The 21389-nt window shown below is 42.6% G+C and overlaps 1 protein-coding gene across 6 annotated transcripts in view; it reads left to right on the plus strand.

Moving 5' to 3' along the window:
• The window catches only part of Tbc1d1 (TBC1 domain family member 1), a 234372-nt gene that overhangs the window by 58409 nt on the left and 154574 nt on the right, over nt 1-21389 (plus strand). For 2 of the 6 annotated variants that reach the window (XM_087187450.1, XM_087187451.1), the window contains exon 1: nt 19799-19947. The exons of 3 other annotated variants lie outside the window; for them this stretch is intronic. In XM_087187450.1, coding sequence (XP_087043576.1) covers nt 19918-19947 — 30 coding nt within the window. In that variant the 5' untranslated portion in view covers nt 19799-19917. Of the gene's footprint in view, nt 1-19796; nt 19948-21389 lie in introns of those variants that run through there. One more of the 6 variants, XM_087187452.1, reaches the window with a different exon arrangement.

The following is a 21389-nucleotide window of genomic DNA, read 5'->3' on the forward strand; positions in this document are numbered from 1 at the left end:
CACTGCTACTGAAAGCAGGTCATAATTATTATGTCTCTGAATGTGTTATTACACCAAAACTTGACAAGATGTGGCCGCTTAAGGACCATCAGAGGTATTGGCAGGCCAGAGGTTCCAGATTTTGTCTCAAAGGATGCTCAAACTCACCTCTAGAAAAGATGCTACTCCTTACAGGAGAGAAAATCTTGTGATCCTCTGTCTGCCTAATTATTTTTCTTCAGCAGTATTTACAAACCAGAGAAGGTTTCTGAAGTATAAAAACTTAAATCATAAAATGTTTGAGAGATTACTTGCTTATTGCCTGTGTTCTCCACTAGACCGAGAGCCCTACAGTGGCAGAGATGGTGACTGTTTTGTTTATCATGAAGTTAAAGTACTCACCCTTGTCTTGGAGCTGATTCTATGCTGGGCTTCTCTATGATATAGTCTTTGTCCTGGGCTAGTGGTAAGTGTGGGCAACAGCTCCTGCTCATCTGTTGTCCCCTCCACCAGAACTGGATTTTATCTACTAAGGAGAACATCATATTGTGTAAATGCTGGATCCTGTTCTCTGTTGAGATTTGTATCTCTGCATCCTGAACTCATGCCAAGCCCAGTAGGCATATCTCATGACAAGACCTGAAGTACTTCTGAAATTAGATTTCCTGTGTGTTAACTCTGCTTCCTCCACTTAATGGCTACACAACCTAGGGTTTGACTGCTCAAATTTTGCCTCTTAAAACTGTTGTTAGAAACATTTAAGTGTGTTTAATTGTTTAGTTTTTTAAAGTTTAATGCTTACAATTATAAATAATTTTTTAGCTATGCTTGACACCCTTTGAACGCCCAAAAAATGTCTTTTAGAATATAAACTTAATATTTGTTGAATAAATAAAATACTTAATCTCTCAGTTTTATCACCCATAAAGAGGTTTAGCTGTATGATAACTTTCCAGTTCTAATATCCTGAAGATTTTTTAATAAAGATATCAGTAAGTTATGATAAGTTTGGGTAATGTTATTACTGATTTTTGAGGATTATTCTAAGGATGATAAAAATTACAAATCTAAACTGAAATAAGTCAAGGAAGTTGAACAAGAAACAATTGAACAAAAAAGGAATTGTTTCAAGAACCACCATAAGTCTGATGATAAGCTGGCCTTTGACTTAAAGAGTGTCTGTGGTCACCAGGGTCACAGTCCCTAGGTCCTCCAAGGGTCTCTAACATCTCCATCACAGTCACTGGTCATTTGCTTAAATATCTATTTGGTAATGGACTTCCACACTTCTGATATCACTGTGCATATGATGCCCTAGCCCGTGGGATATGAAACTATTAAGAAATTACAGCCAGATCCATTGCTAAGGCCAATAAAAATAATTTAGTTGAAGCTACTCATATTTATTAGCTTGCATTCACTTTTTTTTTTTTTTTGGTACCAGGAATCGAACTCCGGTCCTTGTGCTTGTGCAACAGGCAACAAAACCACTGAGCTAAATCCCTAGCCCTGCATTCACTTTTTAACTGATTCCCTTAACAGTATTGTTTTAAAATAACTGGTAGGTGCTCCTAGGGCAGAGAAGCTCAGCCGGTCCCAGCACCTGGAAGGAAGTTCCCCGCCTCCATCCCAGGCTCCTAGGACAGAGAAGCTCAGCCAGTCCCAGCACCTGGAAGGAAGCTCCCCCCCCCCACCCCAGGCTCCTAGAGCAGAGAAGCTGAGCCGGTCCCAGAACCCAGAAGGAAGCTGCCCCGCTGCCATCCCAAGCTCCTAGGGCAGAGAAGGTGAGCCGTGTGGGCGCCAGAAGCACCCCCTCCCATGGAAATGAGAAGACACATAAACAAGTCTCAAAAACAGACTTCTGGATCACCTACAGCAACCCCAAAGGGAAACGAGATGGAACAATCTGATACTCAACCACCTGGACTCTCTGAACTGGCAACAAAAGAGGATCTGGGAAAAATGAAATCAGAAATAATTACTCAGATAACAGCAAAGATTTTGCTCATGGTGCAAGACATGATTAATAAATCTAGAGAGGATACAGATAAAAAAATAGAGGATCTGAGGAACATGATGGAATCCCAACATAGGAAACAAATGGAATCCATAAAACAGATACAAACAGATTTCCAAGGGATTAAAAACTCCATTGAAAGTCTGCACAGCAGAATGAACCAATGTGAGGATACAATTTCACATATAGAAGATAAGATTGCAATTAGTGAGGAGGAAAAGAAAAATTGCTTTAAAATTGTAAGGGAACACGAGAAATCAATCCAGCAGCTGCTAGATGATGCAAAGAAGAATAACATAAGACTGACTGGGGTCAATGAAGAAAGAGGAGAGAGTGCAGATGACATAAAAAAACTGTTCACACAAGTGATGGCAGAAAACTTCCCAAGGAGGGGAAAAGAACTTGACATACAGATAAGTGAGGCATATAGGACTCCAGCTAGCCTTAATCAAAAAAAATCTACACATAGGCATATAATAGTTAGGATTCCAAAAATCCAACAGAAGAACAAAATTCTACAAGCATTGAGAGAAAAGAAACAAATCACATACAAAGGAAAGCCCATCAGAATCACAGCAGACTTCTCAGTGCAAACCCTCAAGGCAAGAAGAGCTTGGAGTGATGTATTTCAAGCCCTAAAGGAAAACAGCCTCCAACCCAGATTGATGGACCCTGCAAAACTATCTTTCAAAATGGATGGAGAAATAAGATACTTTCATGACAAAGAGCACCTCAGGAACTTCATGAATACCAAATTGTCACTCCAAAAAATTTTAGACAATACCCTAGGAAAAGACAATGAGGATCACAACCCCAGGAAACCCAGAAGAATGAATCCATTGGGTGTGACAAATTAAACACAAAGCGGGAGAATCCAATAAAAAGAAAAAGTCATGACAAGGCTTTTAAAACTTTGAACTTCATCTCCCTAATGAGTGTATAATTCAATCTTATTATTGTACTGATTAGTATTTTTCTGATTCTAGAGTTGTACACCATTCCTTGTTCTATACTGGCTATTTGTCATCTTCTTATGTCTACATTTTAATTGGGTTGTCTATTAATGAGCTCTAAGAATTCTTTATATATTCTGCTCATAGGTTATACGTATTGTAAATCTGGTCTGTTTAAGGACCACTTATCATTTTAATGATGTCATTTAAAGTTCTAAATTTTGATGGCATCCCATTTATCATTTTTTTTCTTTTATACATCATGTTTTTTGTATCCTAGGTAGTTCTTGCCTACCCTGAATTCATAAATATTTTTCCTTATAATTTCTTCTTGAAGTTTTATACTTTTAGGCTTTCTTATTTAGGCTCATAGATTCCTTCAAGTTATTTTCATGTATGGAAAAAAAGGGTTGAGGTTAATTTTTTTATACACGGATACCAGGTGTTCTAGTGCCATTTGCTGCAAACACTATCTCTTCCTCGGCTGTTGAATTGAGTTTATATTCTATAAAATGCTAATGTTAAACAATCTTTCAAAACTCAGTGGACCATATATGTGTGGTTCTATTTCTAGATTCTCTGTTTTATTCCAATGATCAATATGTCTTTCCTTACACCAAAACTGCCTTGACTACTGTAGCTTTAGAAGAAGTCTTAAAATTAGGTACTAAATGTCTTCCAACACTGTTTTTGTTTTTGTTTTTAACTTTTCTAGGTCCTTTGTACTCCTATATAACTTTTAAATTTCAATATCCAATTCTTCATTTATAGCAAGTATACACAGACCTGAATTTTTATATATACCTTGTGTTTTCTAATCCTGCTAAATTCAAGTACAAGTTCTAGGGGCTCCTAGAGATTTCTTAGTATTTTCTCTGTAGATGATCATTTCATCTACATATAAAGATTTTGCTTCTGCCATGCCAATCCTATCCTAGTTGTGTCATTTTATTGCCAGACTATTTTGGTGGGGACTAGGTTTCAAAGTTTAATGGACAGATAAAGAGTAAGCATATCTGCCCTTGCTCCCCACCTTAAGGAGAAAGCATTGTATCTTCTCCATTTATATAAGGCATTCTCACTGAAAGTATGGAGTACATGTCTTTAATCTGTTGAGAAGGTTCTGTTCTACTTCTAGTGTCCTGATAGCTTTTACCATGAACAGCTGTAGAATTTAGTCCACTACTCTTTCTCCAACTAGTGACAGGATCATATGGCTTTTTCCTTTCCTCTGTTAAAATGATGACTTTTGGGGGTGGATCTTCCAATGCTGAACCAACACTGCCATCCCTATAACAAAACCACTTTCTACATCCTGCCAGATTTGACTTCTAAGAGTTTGTTTTGTTAAACAAATTTCTATCTATGTTCATACTTTTTTCTTCTATTATCTTTATCCAGTTTTAGGATTAGCACAATGTTGAGTTCCTAAAATGAGAGGAGAAGTAAGTGTTCCTTCTTTTTTCTGCTTTAATTGTTTGATATAATTTATCAGTTAAAATGTTTATGAGCCTGCTATTGTCATATAGGTAGGTTTTTCAAGCTAGGAATATACTTTCTTTAATAGGTGCTATTCAAATTTTATATTTCCTCCAGAGTTAGTTTCATTAATTTGTCTTCCAAGTTACTTCTTAGAAATTGTCAAATTTATTTCAAAAAAGATTTTTGTAATATGCTTTCTATATCCTTTTAAATTCTGTAAAATCTGTGGTAATGTCTCCTAGATCTTAATATTGTAATTTTAAAAATGTATGATTGATATTGTATAACAGGAAGAAAAGGTCTAAAAGACCAGGGGAATTGGAAGGGGTAGGGCAAGGGCAAAAAGGGAAAGGAAAAAATGTGAAAAGAGGAAAAAAAATGGAAACAAGGTCTTTGCAAATAGGGAAGGGTGGGCAAGGGAAGGGAAAGAAAATAAGAACCAAGACACTCATGTAAAGGTACGAGGTCCCAATGATGAATGTAACTGTATTTTATACCGAAAATGTACCAATAACTTAATGGGGAAAAAAAAAACCTGGTAGGTCAAAGAACAACTGATAAAGGATGTATCCACCAACTATACAATGAACTTCTACAAATCAGTTATAAAATAAAAACCCAATACAAAAATGGAGTGGTAATAGAATAAGAGATTTGTGGAAGAAGAAATGTAAACAATCATTTAACATATGAAAAATGGGCATCCAGAGAAAAGTAGTTTAAAGTCAGAAAATAACATTTTATACTCATTAGGTTTCCAAACATTCAGAGTTTGGTAACATCAGCATTGGTGAGAAAAGGGGAACACAGTTATCTCTGGTGGGAGTAAACTGAAAAGACCATTCGTTCTGCAGAGGAATATGGCGCTGGGCAGTAAAACTGAAGATGTGAATACCCTTAGCTCAGGGTTATTGACATGCAGCTAGACTGCATGTTTATTTCCCCCTAAATTCATATGTGGAAACAATAAGCCCCAAGGGTCAGTATTAACGATTGTGGGGAGGTAGTTAGGTCACGAGGGGAGCCCTCGTGATGGGATTAGTACCCATCTAAGAACAAACACAACACAGCTTGCTTCCTCCCTCTCTCCTCTCTACCTGCTGAGGACATATGAAAGTAGCTGTGTGCAAACCAGGAAGGAGATCCTCAGTACAGTCTGGATGAGCTGGCACTTGGACTTCAGACTTCCCAGCCTCTGGAACTATGAGAAGTAAATGTTTGTTGTTTAAACCACCCCGTTATGGAAATTTGTTAGACATCCAGCAACTGGACATGTGTATAAGGAGAAAACTGCTAGTGGATTGTTGCTATGGCAGAAAAAAAGAGGAAAAATTCCAAATATTCATTAAAAAGGGAGTAGGTAATTAAACTGCGAAAAGTCATATAATTGAATACTAATCAGCAGTTAAATATAAAATACTGTTCAGCTGTTGGATATAAAAAGCAATTTCCAAAAAGTACTGTGTATGATATCATGTACCAGAAACTTTAAAAGCACAAAATACTACATTACAGTGTTTGTGATTGATATCTGTGAGGTTAATATGTAAAACCAGAGGGAGAAGACACAAGACACACCCAGGACAAGATGTTGGTTACCTCTTGGAATAGAAGGAAAACACTATAAATAACATTTAATTCTTTAAAACATACATATGTATACCTTTGTATGAAATGTCTGAAACTATTAAGACTGGGTAGTAGCTACATCAATGTCAGTCCATTTTTTTGTTGTTATATCAGAATAGCTGAGGCTAGATAATTCATAAAGAATAGTGGTTTACTTAGCTCACAATTCTAGATGCTGAGAAGTCCAAGATCAGGTAGCTACATCTAGTGGCTATCTCATGTGCTTCAATACATGGCAGAGCAGAGAATAAATAGGAACACATGCAAGAGAAAAAAGGAGGCCACAGTCTTGTGTTAGTTCTCTGTCAGAAAGGTATTAATTCATACATGAAGGTGTATGGATGAATCCCACGATCCAAACACCTTTCCACTAGGCCCTACCTCCCAACATTGACTCAGTGGCAGTCACCTTTCAGCATGAGTTTTGGAGGAGACAAACCACCTTTAACCCTTTAGCAATGGATATCTTTCATATGCTATTTAATTTGGGGGGAAATATTTTACAATTTAAAAAATACTTAGCAGTTGGGCATGGTGGCATATGTCTGTAATCCCAGCACTTGGGAAGCTGAGGCAGGAGGATCATGAGCTTGAAGTCAGCTTGAGTTACACAGTGAGTTCAAGGCTAGCCTGTACTGCATAGTAAGACCCTGTCCTCCCCAATACAGAAAACAAGGATGCTATGGTTAAAACTCCAGGATCAGATTCTAGGCCTTTATAAATTAGGAATAATTTCTTTCCTCTCTTACCTCGAGTGGCCAATTTCTACTTGGTATTTGGGTGCCTGCTTCAGCTACCCCATGCTGTCCTATAGGGCCTTGGTGTTGGGGCCTTCTCTGTATACTATTGTTATGGCTTGTATCTGGATGCACCCCGAAAGCCCCATGTGCTCATAGTGGGGCTTCTTTTGGAAGTGGCTGGATCTAGGGTGTGTGAATATAGATTAATGGTGTGTGATAACTACATTAGCCTGCTGATTGGTTTAGCATAGTTCTGGGTGTGAATAATGAGCAAGCCTTCCTTGGGTGTGGGTAGCACCATCCACTAGCCTTGAGGCCGGAATAGAATAAAAGGGAAAGGCAAGCTCAGTGCCAGTGCTTTGCTGCCTCCTGCCTGCTGTCCCATGAACTGTTTCTCCTCTCATCCTCTGCCATGCTACCCTCCTTGCATCCAGCTGACTGTGGACTGAAACTTCTATAGACCGTGAGCTAAAATAAACCTTTCCTCCTTAACTTGTTGGTATTGGATATTTTGTCCCAGCAACGAGAAAAGTAACTAAGACAACTGTGAAGGCTCTCATAGCTTTCTCTCTCCTCCTTCCTCCTGCTTTTATCACCCAGTCCTGTCATTTCCTGTTTACTTGCTGTCTGGGGTCACTGGACCATAATATGTTCCTCTAGAGGCAGGTGGATGGTTCCTGTAGATCCCCAGGGACTGATGTGCAGTGATGTGCAATAGGTATCTAGTGAGTGCCTGAAAGAATTGGAGTAGATGCTTCCATGGGTTAAGTTCAGTGACTTGCTTCAGCTCACACCAGGCCAGTCTTTCACAGGGAGGACCACTGCCCCCGCTCCGCCACACTCAGCAGTCCTGCCCCTGCTTTGCCTAGGGTTCCAGCTGGTCTGGCCATCAGCCTCAGACATGACCTCAATGGGCAGTTTCCACATTTCCTCCTTACCCGCTTTTGGGTCTGGCTGTTCTCCTGAGAAGGTTCCTGCTGCCTCAGACCCAAAGGAAACTTACTTCCTTTGCCTTTTTTTTTCCTTCTCCTTCATCCCTCTCTCATCCATTCATTTATTCTTTAGAACCTGCTGCCCACCCTTCTGCTAGCATCAACTCAGTCCCAAGTGCTATGACAGAGGCCAAATACCTTCCCTGAAAAAGGCTGCATTGACTAGAAGCTGCCAGGTCCTGGTGGCTGTCTTGAGGACCTCTCTTAGCCAAACCAGGTCCCCAGAATCTTGGGGCACAAAATCCTGTGTTTATAGCAGTTGAGATCTGCTTGCGGGACTTCTGACAGGTGGCCCAGGAAGACACTGCACCAGGGCATAGTCTGTACTCTACCCAGGCATGGCCTTGGATGAAGTTTTACCCTTCTGAACCCTAGCTTCCCTGTCTGCAAAACTGAACAAATAATGCCTTGCATCGAGGCTTTGAGATAGTAATTGGGAATATGAAGTTAAGTGGTTAAGTTGGCAGTGCCTGGTCCTGAACCTTTCCCAGCAGGGTACTCAGTTTTCTCACCCTAAGTAGGCCATATATTCCCTACTTCACACCTTCTAGATTCTTAGAATGATGCCTGGGGCATCATAGATGCTGTCCAGAGGTGTAGTGGGTTTAGCAATGTCTGGCAGGTACAGAGCACTCAGTATACATGTTCTATAACTACTATATTTCTCCCATTAATGAGATATGTGAAAACATCTGCCATTCAGTTAGTACTCAGTGGATATTGCTTTCTTCCTTTTTTTTATACCAGGAATTGAACTCAGGACCTCAAGCCTGAGCTACATCCCCAGCACTTTCTTCTTTCTTGACCATTGGCCTTGCTCAGAGAGGAGGCAGGTGACCCCTGCCAATGAATGCCATTCATTCTTGTGCTCTTCTCACCTGAAGTAAGGAATTGACTATAGGTTTATGGAAAGCTCCAAAGCTTTGGTGTCCTTCTGATAATATGACCTCGAGACTGGTGAGCAAGTATGTTTAGTTCCACCTTGACTCTGAGCTAAGGCTGCCATCATGGGCACTGAATTTAGCGTACATCTCATAGTGTTCCTGTGGGATACTTGGAAGGGACTGTGGAGATTTTAAGTCTAACTTCCACAATTTACTAGGTGGAAACAGGTCAAGAAATACAACACAAACTGTCTGAGGCCACACAGCTATTTTCCAACAGGTACAAACTAGTAGCACACACCTGGACACCTGGCCTTGTATTGCTCCTGGGCTGCCTCATAGAAAGTCTCTAAAATCCATGTGCAAAGAAAGCAGACCACTTTAGATGACTCCTGACCTCATTTGCAAGATGGATTTATCTTCACTTCACCCAGAACATAACCTCTGTCATGTTTGAAAAATTCCAGATAAAAAGATCTATGACTCAGACCTCCCCACTTAAAAGCGTTTGGGAAATTGGATGAGATTCCGACACAAATGGAAAAGAGAAGCCATTTCCTTCTTAGATCTTCTCAACTCTTACCTCTGTCAAAGCCAGTGAAAGTTGCTTTCAATTTTGTACCTTCTCCAGCTGTCAATAGAGACTAGGATACAGGTGGTGGTTTATTTTACAGTCTGTGTATTCCTTTGCTAAGCATGGAAACCTAGAGACAGTTTTTATCTCAAAGTTTTTTAGAGAGGATTTACCAAGGAGCATGGTGCTTGGGTCTTAATTTCTGGAAAGTGTGCTTGTTTAGTCTACCTGCAAACTGCATGTGGAGAACCAGGTTCCACGTGTATATGGTTTAGTGGATTTTTGCTGGAATCTCTAGCTATAGCAAGGAAATTATTTTTCTATCTGCACAGAGGGTCATAGTTCTGTCTTAGGCACAAGTGACAGACACAGAAGGGCTGCCATTCTTTTAGATGCCTGCTGTGCAGTTCTCACATTCTGAAGTGCACAAATTTAGGAAAAAGAAAAGAGGAAATTCACAAAAAGCTTCAACTGTGTTTAAAATTTGAGGATTTTTAAAGGTAGCAAGGTTTTACATTGATTAAAGGTAGGAAAAGAAACATTCTCTACAGAGTGAGTATGGGCCAATTAAAAGTAGGAAAAGAAGCATACTAGGGTAAGAGCAGCCAATGGGAAAGACAGGGCTCAGTGGCTGAGACTTTAATGTGGGCCATCTTTTGTATCCCCCGCTTCTCAGGCTGATGTCAGATCTAGGCCATCCTATCAAAAACCTGGTTGATTTATCATAAGAAGAATTGAAATTGAAGATAGCACTTTCTCATTGGTTCCAGGTGCAGGGTTGGGCACATGTCTCCTGGATCTCTGTGATTGCCAGGTCACACCCACACCCAGACAGTTAGCCATACACTAATCTTCTGCCTCATTATCCCCGAGTGGCATAAATCCCCACAATTCTTTATAGGGTGCTGGGGGTGTGAAGTCTGTGTCTTCATATAGCTACTTTCACCTGAAAGGGGCTGTTGGCCCTACCTACTGAGGATTATTTACTCTACAGCTATCATGGGATGTTGTGGTTCACTGGCTGGGTTGAAAAGAAACCTGATCCTGGCTGGCTTTGGCAAGATATCTTACTGGATTCTGGGGTTCTAGGGACTCCTTCTAGAGATTCTTTCTAGGTTCTTCTTGTCCTAAACAAAGAATTGGTCAAGACAAGTGCAAAAGGTAGTGAGGTTTTACATTTATTTTTATGTTATTTTGGGGGGTTTTGAGACAGGGTCTTGCTATATAGTTCAGGCTGTCCTTAAACTCACAATATGGCCCAGGCTTACCTCAAACTCACATCGATCCTCCTGCCTCAGGCTCCCACATGCTGGGATTACAGGTGTGCACCACCACGCCTGACTTCTTGGTCTTTTTTTTTTTGGTACGGGGGATTGAACTCTGAACTCGGGTCCTTGTGTTTGCACAGCAGGCAGCGAAACCGCTGAGCTAAATCCCCGGCCCTTTGGTCTTATTTTTTAAGGAGGAAAGTAACTTTCAATTTAGAAAACAAATTTATTTCTTGGTGAAATTAGTGGTATTTAAAAAGATGTTTTTAATGTTTCTATTATATATTTAAATAAAATATCTGTGTTTTCCAGACATGGTGGTGCACACCTATAATCTTAGCATTTGGGAGGCTGAGACAGGAAGATTATGAGTTTGAGGCCAACAAACTACAGAGTGAGACCCTGTCTCAAAAAAAAGAAAAAGTCTGAGTTTAAAGTTGAGAGCCTATGTTTAGTTGTAGCACAGGGCATGGATGTGAAAATTTTTGACTGAGTTTTTACTGTGCTTTCTTTTATGATCTCATTACCAGTGGGTTTTTCCATGAATTTGAAATATGTGTACAGTGCTTTGGAAAGAAGATTACTTGGTTAAACTTTATAGACTGAACTAAAAACAGAGAACACTATTTCTATTTTTGAAATCTCTTGTAAGCTAAAAAGTGAACATGATTGGTGTATGTATTAAACAAAATATTGAGAAGAGAAGGGAACAGATATTTAAGTAGTAAAATATAATTAGCTGGTTTTGAAATGTCACAAGTGGTTTAATGAATTATTATTTTAATTGAAGGAATACATTTGTGTCATAAAGTAAATTCCAGTTTTAGCGAGGCTTTTGTGTGCACAGAGAACGACAGTGCCCAGAAGCCAGTAATGTAAAGTGGTGCAGGCCTGCAATCCCAGCTACTTGGGAGGATCCTCAGCCAAGAGCATCGCAAGTTTGAGGCCAGTCTGGACAATTCAGTGAGATCCAATCAATCAGTCAATTGATGCAGGCTGGGGATGGAGCATAGGGTGAAACTGGATGGCTCATCTTCAGTGTGCATAGTCCTCATAGTATTTCTAGTTGGGCTGGAGCCAGCCTTTAATTTGCATGGCTTTTGAATAAATTTAGGGAAGGTGGCTGGAGCCACTAAAAACATTTGATTAAATCTGTTTGCTGTTAGTCTGGCTAACAAGAAGCTACAATTTAAAATACACGTCAAAATATGAAATTAGAAACCTTAATGTAAATGTTGAGATGGATATATCAGAGTACAAGTTGAGGATTTATAACCAGAAAATCCAAAATCCAAAATACTCTGAAATTGGTTTAAGTACCAACATGCTTCGGTAAGTGGAAAATTCCATACCGTGACCCACAGTAACAGTCATAGTTCAGGAGCACTAAGAATACTGTATAAAATTACCTGTAGGCTATGTGTCATCCTCCAGATACTTCACCATGTGTATGAAAATATTCCAAAATAAAAAATCCGAACTACGTCCGGACCCAAGCATTTTGGAGAACAGATCCCCAACCTTTAGGTATTCACCTGAACAGCCTTCCCCTAAATATGTTCCCCTCAAATGTGTCCTCTACTTTTCACCTACTCTTTTTTTCCTTCCTTTACCAATTTTTTGAGCACTCTTTGCTTGGAAGCTGGTGTTTGAATAGTCTTCCAGGGAAAGACTCCATTTCAAGGCTGGTGACTTTAGCACGTTAGTGTGTGTGTGTCCTTGAGGAAAACAGGGATGTAGACCCGTCGGGGGGCTGGGGGACTGAGGCAGAGAAAGGGGGAGCCACAGTGTGAGGAAGCAGGATCCATGGCCGTGGGGGGAATTTCCAAACTGCTGAAACTGAGGGAGGCTGATATTGCTTGTGTACACCATGTCTTTGTCCCCATAGAAGGACAGGACTTTACCAGAGAAAACTGGATGATTAATGGTTGACTTACAGTCATAAAGGGAACAGTCTTGCTGCTAAACATAAAACTCATGGAAAGGGAGAAGAAATCATCAAGAGACGTCCTGGCGGCCTACCCATTCTGGTGTTGTGTCTAACACACAATCTTCCCTTTGATCTTTGCTGTTTGTCTTCTCATATTTTGTATGAACCTGCCTCTGAACTTGAGGCTTCTGGCCCATCATTTCTGTTTTACACCTACATTTAAAATTTATCAAACCCATCATTACTGCGGTAGCAATCACTACTACTACTACCGTCACCACTGCAGATAACATTTGCTAAGCACCTGCTAGGTGCCAGGACTCAGGTTCAGCACCTTACATGCATCGTCTCATTTTATCCTAAAACCAACCCTATTAAGTGTGGGTTTCATTATGATATAGTTAATTCAGGGAACTGACTTACCTAAAGCTATTCAGCCACCATCATATAGAGGCATTTTTGAGGTTAAGATATGACACACATAGCTTAAATATTCAGTTTTTAGTATTTTCAAAAAATTGTGTGGAGCTGGGTGTGGTGGCGCACGACTGTGATCCCAGTACTTGGGAGGCTGAAGCAGGAAGATCACGAGTGAGTTCGAGGCCAGCCTCATCTACATAGTGAGTTCAAGGCCAGCCTGAATTACATAGTAGTGAGACCCTGTTTAAAAAAAAAAAAAAGGCTGTGCAATCATCACTATCTGATTCCAAAACGTAACATTTTCTTCACTGCGAAAAGAAAACCTGTACCCATCACCAATCTCCATTTTCTCCCCCTCCAGGTGACCACTAATCTGCTTTCTGGCTCTAAAGATCTGCCTGTTCTGGACATTTCATATAAATGGAATCATACAGTATGTCATCTTTATGGCTAGCTTATTTGAATTAGCATGTTTTCTAGGTCCATCCATGTGGCCTGAATTGCATGGATGTATCATTTATCTGTTCATCAGCTGAAAGACACTGGGTTGTTTTGACTTTCCAGCTATTGTTGATCATGCTGTTGTGAACATTCACGGACAAGTCTTTGTATGGACATAAGTTTTCAATTTACGAAAGGGTTTTTTCAATCTTGGGTTTTCTGGACTTAATATTCTCCTTAACAAATATTTTTTCTCAGACAAACTTTTATGCCTGTAAGGGATGTCTGTACTACCACCAAATCACCACTCACTACCATGCCATCTCTATCATGTAAACTGATTCTTGTGCTGTCTCCTCCCACATAAGGCCAGATTTCCAGAGATAAACATGGATTCGCCAAGCCTGTGTCCGTGCTGGTCCTTATTCCTGGAGAGTTCACTCCCTCACCACTATCTGTAAAAGGTCTGAAGTCTTCTAGGCTGGAAGCTGGTTTTTCCCTTTTTTGGGAAAATTTAAAGCTTCACTCGGGACTTTCCTGTGGCATTTTTTACTCTTTTCTCTTACTACCCTTTTTGCCTCCGGAGGGCAGGATTTAGGTCTGACTCATCAGTTGCTATTCCTTGCCAGGACTAGGGATGCTCCATACAATAGATGCTAATGAATATTTATATTTGTGAACTCAGTAAATTCCTGATCAGTTGCCAAGTGGTTCTGATTCACTTGAAAGTCAGCGTTTCCTTGTAGAGTTGGAGTTACAATGGCTTTATTTTTAACCAGGTCTTGTGCTGGGGAGGAACAAGCTGGCTGAGTGAGGTCATGTTTCTGCATGCCCCCATCTCCCTGCCCTCCTCATTTGTCTGTGGAGCACAGACTACCTCTCATCTCCTCCTGAATTCTCCTCTATGCTTCTCCTGAAAGGAGGAACTTGGCAGAAGAGCTGGTCAGGAGTGCCTGGGTTTATTGGGGAGCAGGGATATGGTCAGGGTATTAGAAAGTAATCTTTCACTTCCTATCTTCCCACCCCTTTCAATTCTTCCCTTAATATTTTAGGAAAAGTAAGATGGTAAGAAGTTAAGTAGAAGAGACCACCCTTCCATATGGAATTGGGCAACTATGAGTTAACTGTGTTATTAGGCAACTATGGGTTAACTTGATAACTGCTCTTGGTAGAATGTACCTGAGTAGCCATGACAACTGCTGTAATTTGTCACCAAAGGAACGTAACGGACTCAGAAAGTCTTGCCAGAACTCTTTGCTCGCCCCCTCTCCACTGCTCTGGTTTGTATAAATCCTGCTTCCTATATTCCCAGGGATTTAAACTTCGTAGATATAAAAAGAGGTATATAAGGAAGCACATAGTTCTATTCAAGACTTTCAAGATTGACAAGAGTCACTTGCTGAGCTGCCAGCATCATTAAAAGCCATTTTTTGCTCCTATCTTCGTGTTAAAAGAGTTGTACGCCCAGAGTCCTCAGTGTTTCCTACTTGAAAATTATCCCTTTAAAATAATTTAGAAGCTGGATGTGGTGGCACACTCCTATAATCCTCACACTTGAGAAGCTGAGGCAGGAGGATTGCCACAAGTTCCAGGCCAGCCTAGGCTCCATTAGAGTTCAAAACCAGCCTGGAATACACAGCGAGACGGTGTCTCAAACATACAAAGTCAGTTAGAAAGACAGCAGAATTGGATTTTCTGTAGGGATATTGTCATATGTAGAGCTCTACAGTCCTATTTGAATAGACTGTTATTTTCCAGAGGGCAACAATGAATATTTTTTGTTATTAGTTTAATAAAGGATGTGGAACTGTGGCAGTGGTTCTGACAATCAGAACCCCTTGTTAGGAAATGTATATCTCATACGTATGATCCAAGCTGTAGGGAAGCCCAGAAGCCAACACTGCTAATGGCCTCCCTGGCTGTGGTCAGTCAGCTGACACAATTTGCTTGGCTGGGTGTGGTGTTTTAATGACAGCACACGGTTTCCTAGACGCCTCTGTTCATTCGTTCCTTACTGTCTCACACTAGCCTCCCTCACATGTTGACGTTACCAACTGCCCTCTGAAAGCCTGACCCTTGCCCCAAGGCAGCCAAATCACCTGCCCCGCCCCCTACATTACAGGTGCCTGCTGGATGGTGGGCTGGGCACCATTGTGCCTGACAGCGGTGGCTGTTCTCTCAGTGGAGGGTCATGATACTGGCTGCATAAGAATCACCGGAAGCTGTTAGAAATTACTGAGCCTGGCCTAGGCACAGTCCCTCACAGGGGAAGACCCAGAGTCTGGGGGAAGGACACAGTTTGTAGACAGGAGGCAGAATATTATTTTAAGGAAAATTGTTTGAGTGTAGGATCAGTTAGATTGTCTCATGTTAACAGTTTTCCTTTAATAAAATTCTAGATTAGAACAGAGAATTTCTTTGTGCAGTGTGGCTGGCAAATTACTAGTTAACAGTAAATTAAAATAAGGCCTTTTATATGCATATTTCTTTTAGTTTAGTTTTGTTCTTTTTGAAACAAAGTCTCACTAGCCCAGGTTGGCCTCGAATTTTTGGAGATCCTCCTGCCTCAGCCTCCTCGAGTGCTGGGATTATAGGCATGCACCACCATGCCTGACAATGTGCATATTTCTTAAAATGTTTCATGTCAAAGCAAAGCTCCACACATCATTGTTTCCTCAGTGCACCCAGTGGAAAGGCCCCACTTCCACAGGAAAGGAGCAATTCTGCCCACTCCTGGACCAGGCCTGTGACCTGGATCAGAGGGAAAACTGTAAGTGTAAAATGTGCCTAAACTTTAGGCAAGTTCAGTCTAGCATCTGCATCAGCCTCTACCCAGAGGACTGGATCCAGGGTTAACAATGAAGCCTCACATCCCTATTCCACCTGTCTGCATCCTTTCTCATTGTGACTGTTACATTCAGGATTTGGTCAGATTTTATTTATTTATTTTCCAGAAAATGCAACTTTTAGCAGAGTGTGATGGTACATGCCTGTAATCCCAGCACTCTGGGAGGCTGAGGCAGGAGAATCACAAATTCAAAGCCAGTTGAGGCTACATAGTGAGACCCTGTCTCAAAGGAGGATAAAAAAATAAATATAAAGGGCTGGGATGTAGCTTCATGTGAAGGCCCTGTGTGTAATCCCCAGTACTGTAGATAACAAACAAACCACACACACTAAAGCTTGTCCATGAATGTTTACAACGTCATGTTCAACAATAGCCAGAAATTTCCAAAAATGGAAACAACCCAATCTCCTCCAACATGAAGTATTATTTAACTATTTAAAAAATGAAATCTGGGAGTAATGGTCCATGCCTATAATCCAGTAGTCTTGGTGGCTGAGGCAGGAGGATCAAAAGTTCAAGCCCAGCCTGGAAAACTTAGTGACTTAGCAAGACTCTGTCTCAAAATACAAAATAAGAGATAGCAATATAGCTCAATGCAAACATCCTAGATTCAATCCCCAGGACCCAGTAGGGGCAAAGGGGAGTAACTTTTTATTCTTGTAAATTTAGTGTAATCTATCTTTTGTGGCCTCCCTACTTTCTGTGGCAGAAAATTTCTGTGTCAGGTCACAGATCTATGGGCTCCTTTAGCCAATTCTGGGGTCTCCCCATCCTTTCCCCAGGGTTGCCTCTGGGTTCTCGGCCTTTCTGGGGCACTCAGTTTGGGGGCTGGAGTGATGGATTCGTGATGATGCTTATCATAGGTTCATCTTGGCCAATCTGGTCCTTTTTGCACACCAAAACTCTCTTAGTCTCTCTAGCCCAGCTGGTTCACACTATCCCAACAAGCTCACAGGAAGGAACAAGTGAGCTGCTTTCTTAAGGGGCTGTTGGTCAGTAATTTATGAGCATTTTTTTAAAAAGACCAATGTCAGTGAATCTCATATACTATGCTTCTCAAACTTTAATATGCAAACTAGGCACTAACTGGTTGGAAAAAACAAACTGCCTGCTCTTCTTCTGCTCTCATACCATAGTCAACACAGGAGTCTTTTGTGACCCCAAAAGATGTGGGATTTCTCCTCACCAACAAGTTTCAAATATGGTGGGATTAGGGTGTGTGAATGTGGATTAAGAGTGTGATACTGGAACTTAGAGTGTGGATAATGGAAGCCTGGGTATGGGTATGAGTGGCACCAATCAATAGGCTTGTAGCCTGGATGTAATATAAAGGGACAGAAAGAAGGCAGGCTTACTGCTGATGCTTCATTGCTTGCTGTTTGCTGCCTTCTGCCTGCCTCACCATGAACTGTTTTTCCTGTGTGATGTCCCTCTGCCATGCCACCCTGCCTTGGAGCCAGCGATGGACTAAAACCTCTACGAACTGTGGGCTGAAATAAACCTTTTGTCTTCTTTCAACTTGTGGGTGTCAGGTATTCTGTCCCAGCAATGAGAAAAGTAGCTGAGATACAAAGTTCCCACAATCCCCTCCTAATTTGTGTGATTAGTTCATGTGATTCAGAGAAACAAATTTACTGGGTTACAAAAAATATAGATGAAGAGATGTATAGGGGAAGGTATGAAAGAGGGGGGTGCAGAACTCCCAAGCCCCTTTGGGTGTGCCATCCTCCCGGAACCTCCATGTGATCAACTGTGCAAAAGCTGCCCAAACAAACCTTGTGGGGTGTGTGTGTGTGTGTGTGTGTGTGTTGGATGGCTTCATTGCATAGACACAGACAGGGTAAGGAAAGCAGGTAGGGGTGTAGGCTTTAGCATCCTTCTTGGCCTCTCTGTGGGCATTCAACCCTTCTGGAATGAGGAGGGTCTGCTATTAGACAAGAGTGGCTCTGACAGTTTCTTTATGGCCAGCTCCAAGTCAAGGCTGACAGAAGGTTAAAGTTTCTGTGAGTCACCTCAGGGGAGAGAAAAGTTTCTATAGCCCGCTTTGGGGGAGGAGTTATAAGCCGGCATCCATGAACAACCCTCTCCCCAGTATATATCATATCACCCAGGAATCATGAAAAAAACGAAGGTCTTGATTCAGAAGGTCTGAATTAGGGGAAGCCCTGAGATTCTGCATTTCTAGAGAACCACCAGTTGATGCAAACGCTGCATCACAAGGTTGCAGGGGCCGGAGGGTTCTTTAATGGAGCTCTTAGCCTTTATCTCTTCTCTTTGAGAAAGTGATGTGGTAACAGGGAAACATTTGGTTGAGTGGCTCCAAAACACTCTTCTTTCCCACTTCGTAGTGATGTTTAGGGAAAAGTATTTCCTAAGATGCTCCGAAGGGCCGTGGAGTTTTCTGTACCCTTTATGGAATGATATCACTCTAGACTTTTCCCAAGCCTTTATGGCGTCCTTTCTGTGCACTCCATGGGGTGACCCCTATCTCTCTGATCCCTTCCTTTAGATATTCATGCCCTTTCATAACAGCTCCAAACATGGACCAGCTTCATTTCCGTGTCCGCCAGCATCCAGCTAAAGTACTCTTGGATTTCTGATCTACGGGGCAATTGTTTCTGTAAGCTTCGCAGTGTTGGGCTGGTTTGTTCTGTATCAATAGATAACCAACACACTAAACTCAGATGCTAGGTATTTAGGGTGCAACATTAAAATGTCTCTGTAGTCCTTTGTGAATATAATTGCACACTTAACCTAAGAAAAGGAAAGGAGGAGCCCATCATGAGCTGCGTGGGCCAGCGCGGGCCAGGGCAGCGCAAGGAGTAGCTCCGCATGACACGACGTCACACATAGCTATTAAACCTTTGGACTTTTTTTCCCTCTTCAACATGGACTCCAGGAGTGTCTGGGTTTGATACTCAGCTAACTTTTTAACCATAAACTGACCCCCTAGTCGCAACATCTTACCTGGGGCAGAAGAAAACTGGTGCAATCAACCTTTCTCAGGTTGCTGTTAACTCCGTCTGGCTGAGCTGCAGGTTCTTTGCTTGTGCCCCATTTCAAGTCTCAGTAGCTGAGTTTTAAGTCTCCAAGAAAAACACCTCCGATTACATAAAGGTATTAGGCGCCAGGGAAACACTGGCCCTTTTGTTACCAGCAATCCAGAACATTTAGGAAGAAACGCTATTGGGGTGGGGGGTAAACCCTGGAAAGTTGGGCGGGCTTTGTGTTCCTTCCAACTCTGCGGTTTTTAAAGGGGGAGGGGGAGAGAGAGAATTCTTGGGTTTCCCAAAGTTTTCAGAAACGGCCCAGAGGCCTGGAAAGCCAAAGCTTCCACAGCAACCGAGGAATCCGGAGCGGAGCGGGACGACCCCCGCGCGCGTCCCAACTTCCCGCCCGGAGCAGCGCCGGGGGTGGGCGGGTCAGCCAAGCGCCCTCCCCTCCCTTACCCCTTTCCTCCCCCCGGGGCCCCCCTCCCTCCCGCTCTCCGCCCCCCCCCCCGCGCTCTCCCCTCCCCCCCCCGCGCTCTCCCCTCCCCCGCGCTCTCCCCTCCCACTTCCCTTTCTCGCCGGGCTGCCCGGCGGCGCGACCTCTCAGGCCGTGACTGGCGGGGAGGAGCCTGCCGCCCTAGCCGCCCCGCGCGGGGAGGATGCCCGGGCCCTGCCGCGCCCCGAGCACGCCCCCGGCCGTCCACGGGCCCACGGGCCGGCGGCGGGAGTGAGCGGGAGTCGGCGGGCTAGGAGCCGCCGCCCGGCCCGCGATGTCACCATTGTTCAGCTGGGTGGCCAAGGTAGGCGGTGTCGGGGCTCGGCGGGCGCTGCCGGGACCGCGGGCCATTGGGCCGGGAGCGGCGGCATGGTGGGGACCGGTACTTTTCATTCATTAGTCTTTCCACCGTGGGGCGGGCGGGGAAGGGGCGCCGCGCCCATTTCCCAGGTGGGGAGAGCGGGGCCGGGCGCCTCTCCGCGGCCTGGGGTGGCGACGCCTCGAGGCTGGACTCGGTGCACACGGGAGGGGGCATCTGTCTGTCGCCCTCAAAGCGCAGCGTCTGAGGTCTGGGTTTTGAGTGTTTCTACTTTCTGTCTCCATAAAGTTTTATTTCTAGACCACCAGAGCTTTCAGAATAGATAAACGTTACAAATTCAAGCCAATTCCACGACTGCTAAAGTAAAGGGGGTGGCGCAGGTTTGCAGGGCTCCCACGGGCTGGAGGGCAGTGAGATTCCCGTTACACCTCCAGTATGACCAGGTGTGTGAGCGTCGCAGCCTTGGAGGACCTGCTTGTCACTGGGGCATCGCACCCCACTGAGGACTCAGCCTCTCATGACCCCTCGGCGGGGCTGGCTTCTTCCGCGTCGCAGGTTGAGAAATTAGCTCCTGGTGAGAGAGAACCCGTTAGCCGATTCTCTGACCCTTTACAAATAATGATTAGGTGATGGTTGTAGATCTAGTTATGATGGCAAGGCTTTTCGAGTGTTATGAATACCTGTTTGTGAGCAGATGTGGCTTCACCTATAGTTTAAGTGATAACGGAGACACGGAAATCGGTAACACCATTTTTAGATAGGCACCGTGTAATAACTTTCTCCCCATGAATCAGTCACGTCCTGAAACACAGCTGGTGGTAAAATCAGATGCCTTTCCGAGGTTTTGAGCCATTACGTAGTTTTGGAATGGAAAAAAGAAAGGGACTATGCCCACATTTTCTACTTGGAAGAACCAGGTCCTAAAAATAAGATTTTAATTATAAAAATAATGTTATGTAGTTTAAAAAGTGTGTGTTGTCTACATATATTTTACTTACTTATTCTTGGTTGAGGATTTGGTTCCCTTTTATATTCTTGTACTGTAAGGCCAAAGGGAGGGAAGAAAACCCAACAAGTTGAGACTCATTGAGATGTTTTATTCCAAATTAGTAGGGAGTAAATTTTAAAGAACTTATTGCTAGTCTTTTTTTGGGGGGGTGGGGGCTTTTATTCTAGAACGTAGTTAATAAGATACTATTCGCTATAGCAGTGAGATAAACTTTCGTTTACCAAAGTAAAAAAGAGGACAGCAAAAACACCAGACTAAAAGCCTTATTTCAAAATACATTGAGGACCTTTATGGAAATTGGTCATCCTCCAAGTAGCAATACCGCTGAAGAGTTCATGTACTCAAACTGTATGCTGATAGCTGTTTTAGGTTCCAAATCATGTTATTCCAAACTTAACATTTAAACTACAGAACAGCA

This window comes from Heterocephalus glaber, unplaced genomic scaffold (genome assembly GCF_053883595.1).
Source record: "Heterocephalus glaber isolate CG9 unplaced genomic scaffold, H.glaber_assembly_v1.0 deba00001509, whole genome shotgun sequence".
Lineage (NCBI taxonomy): Eukaryota > Metazoa > Chordata > Mammalia > Rodentia > Bathyergidae > Heterocephalus > Heterocephalus glaber.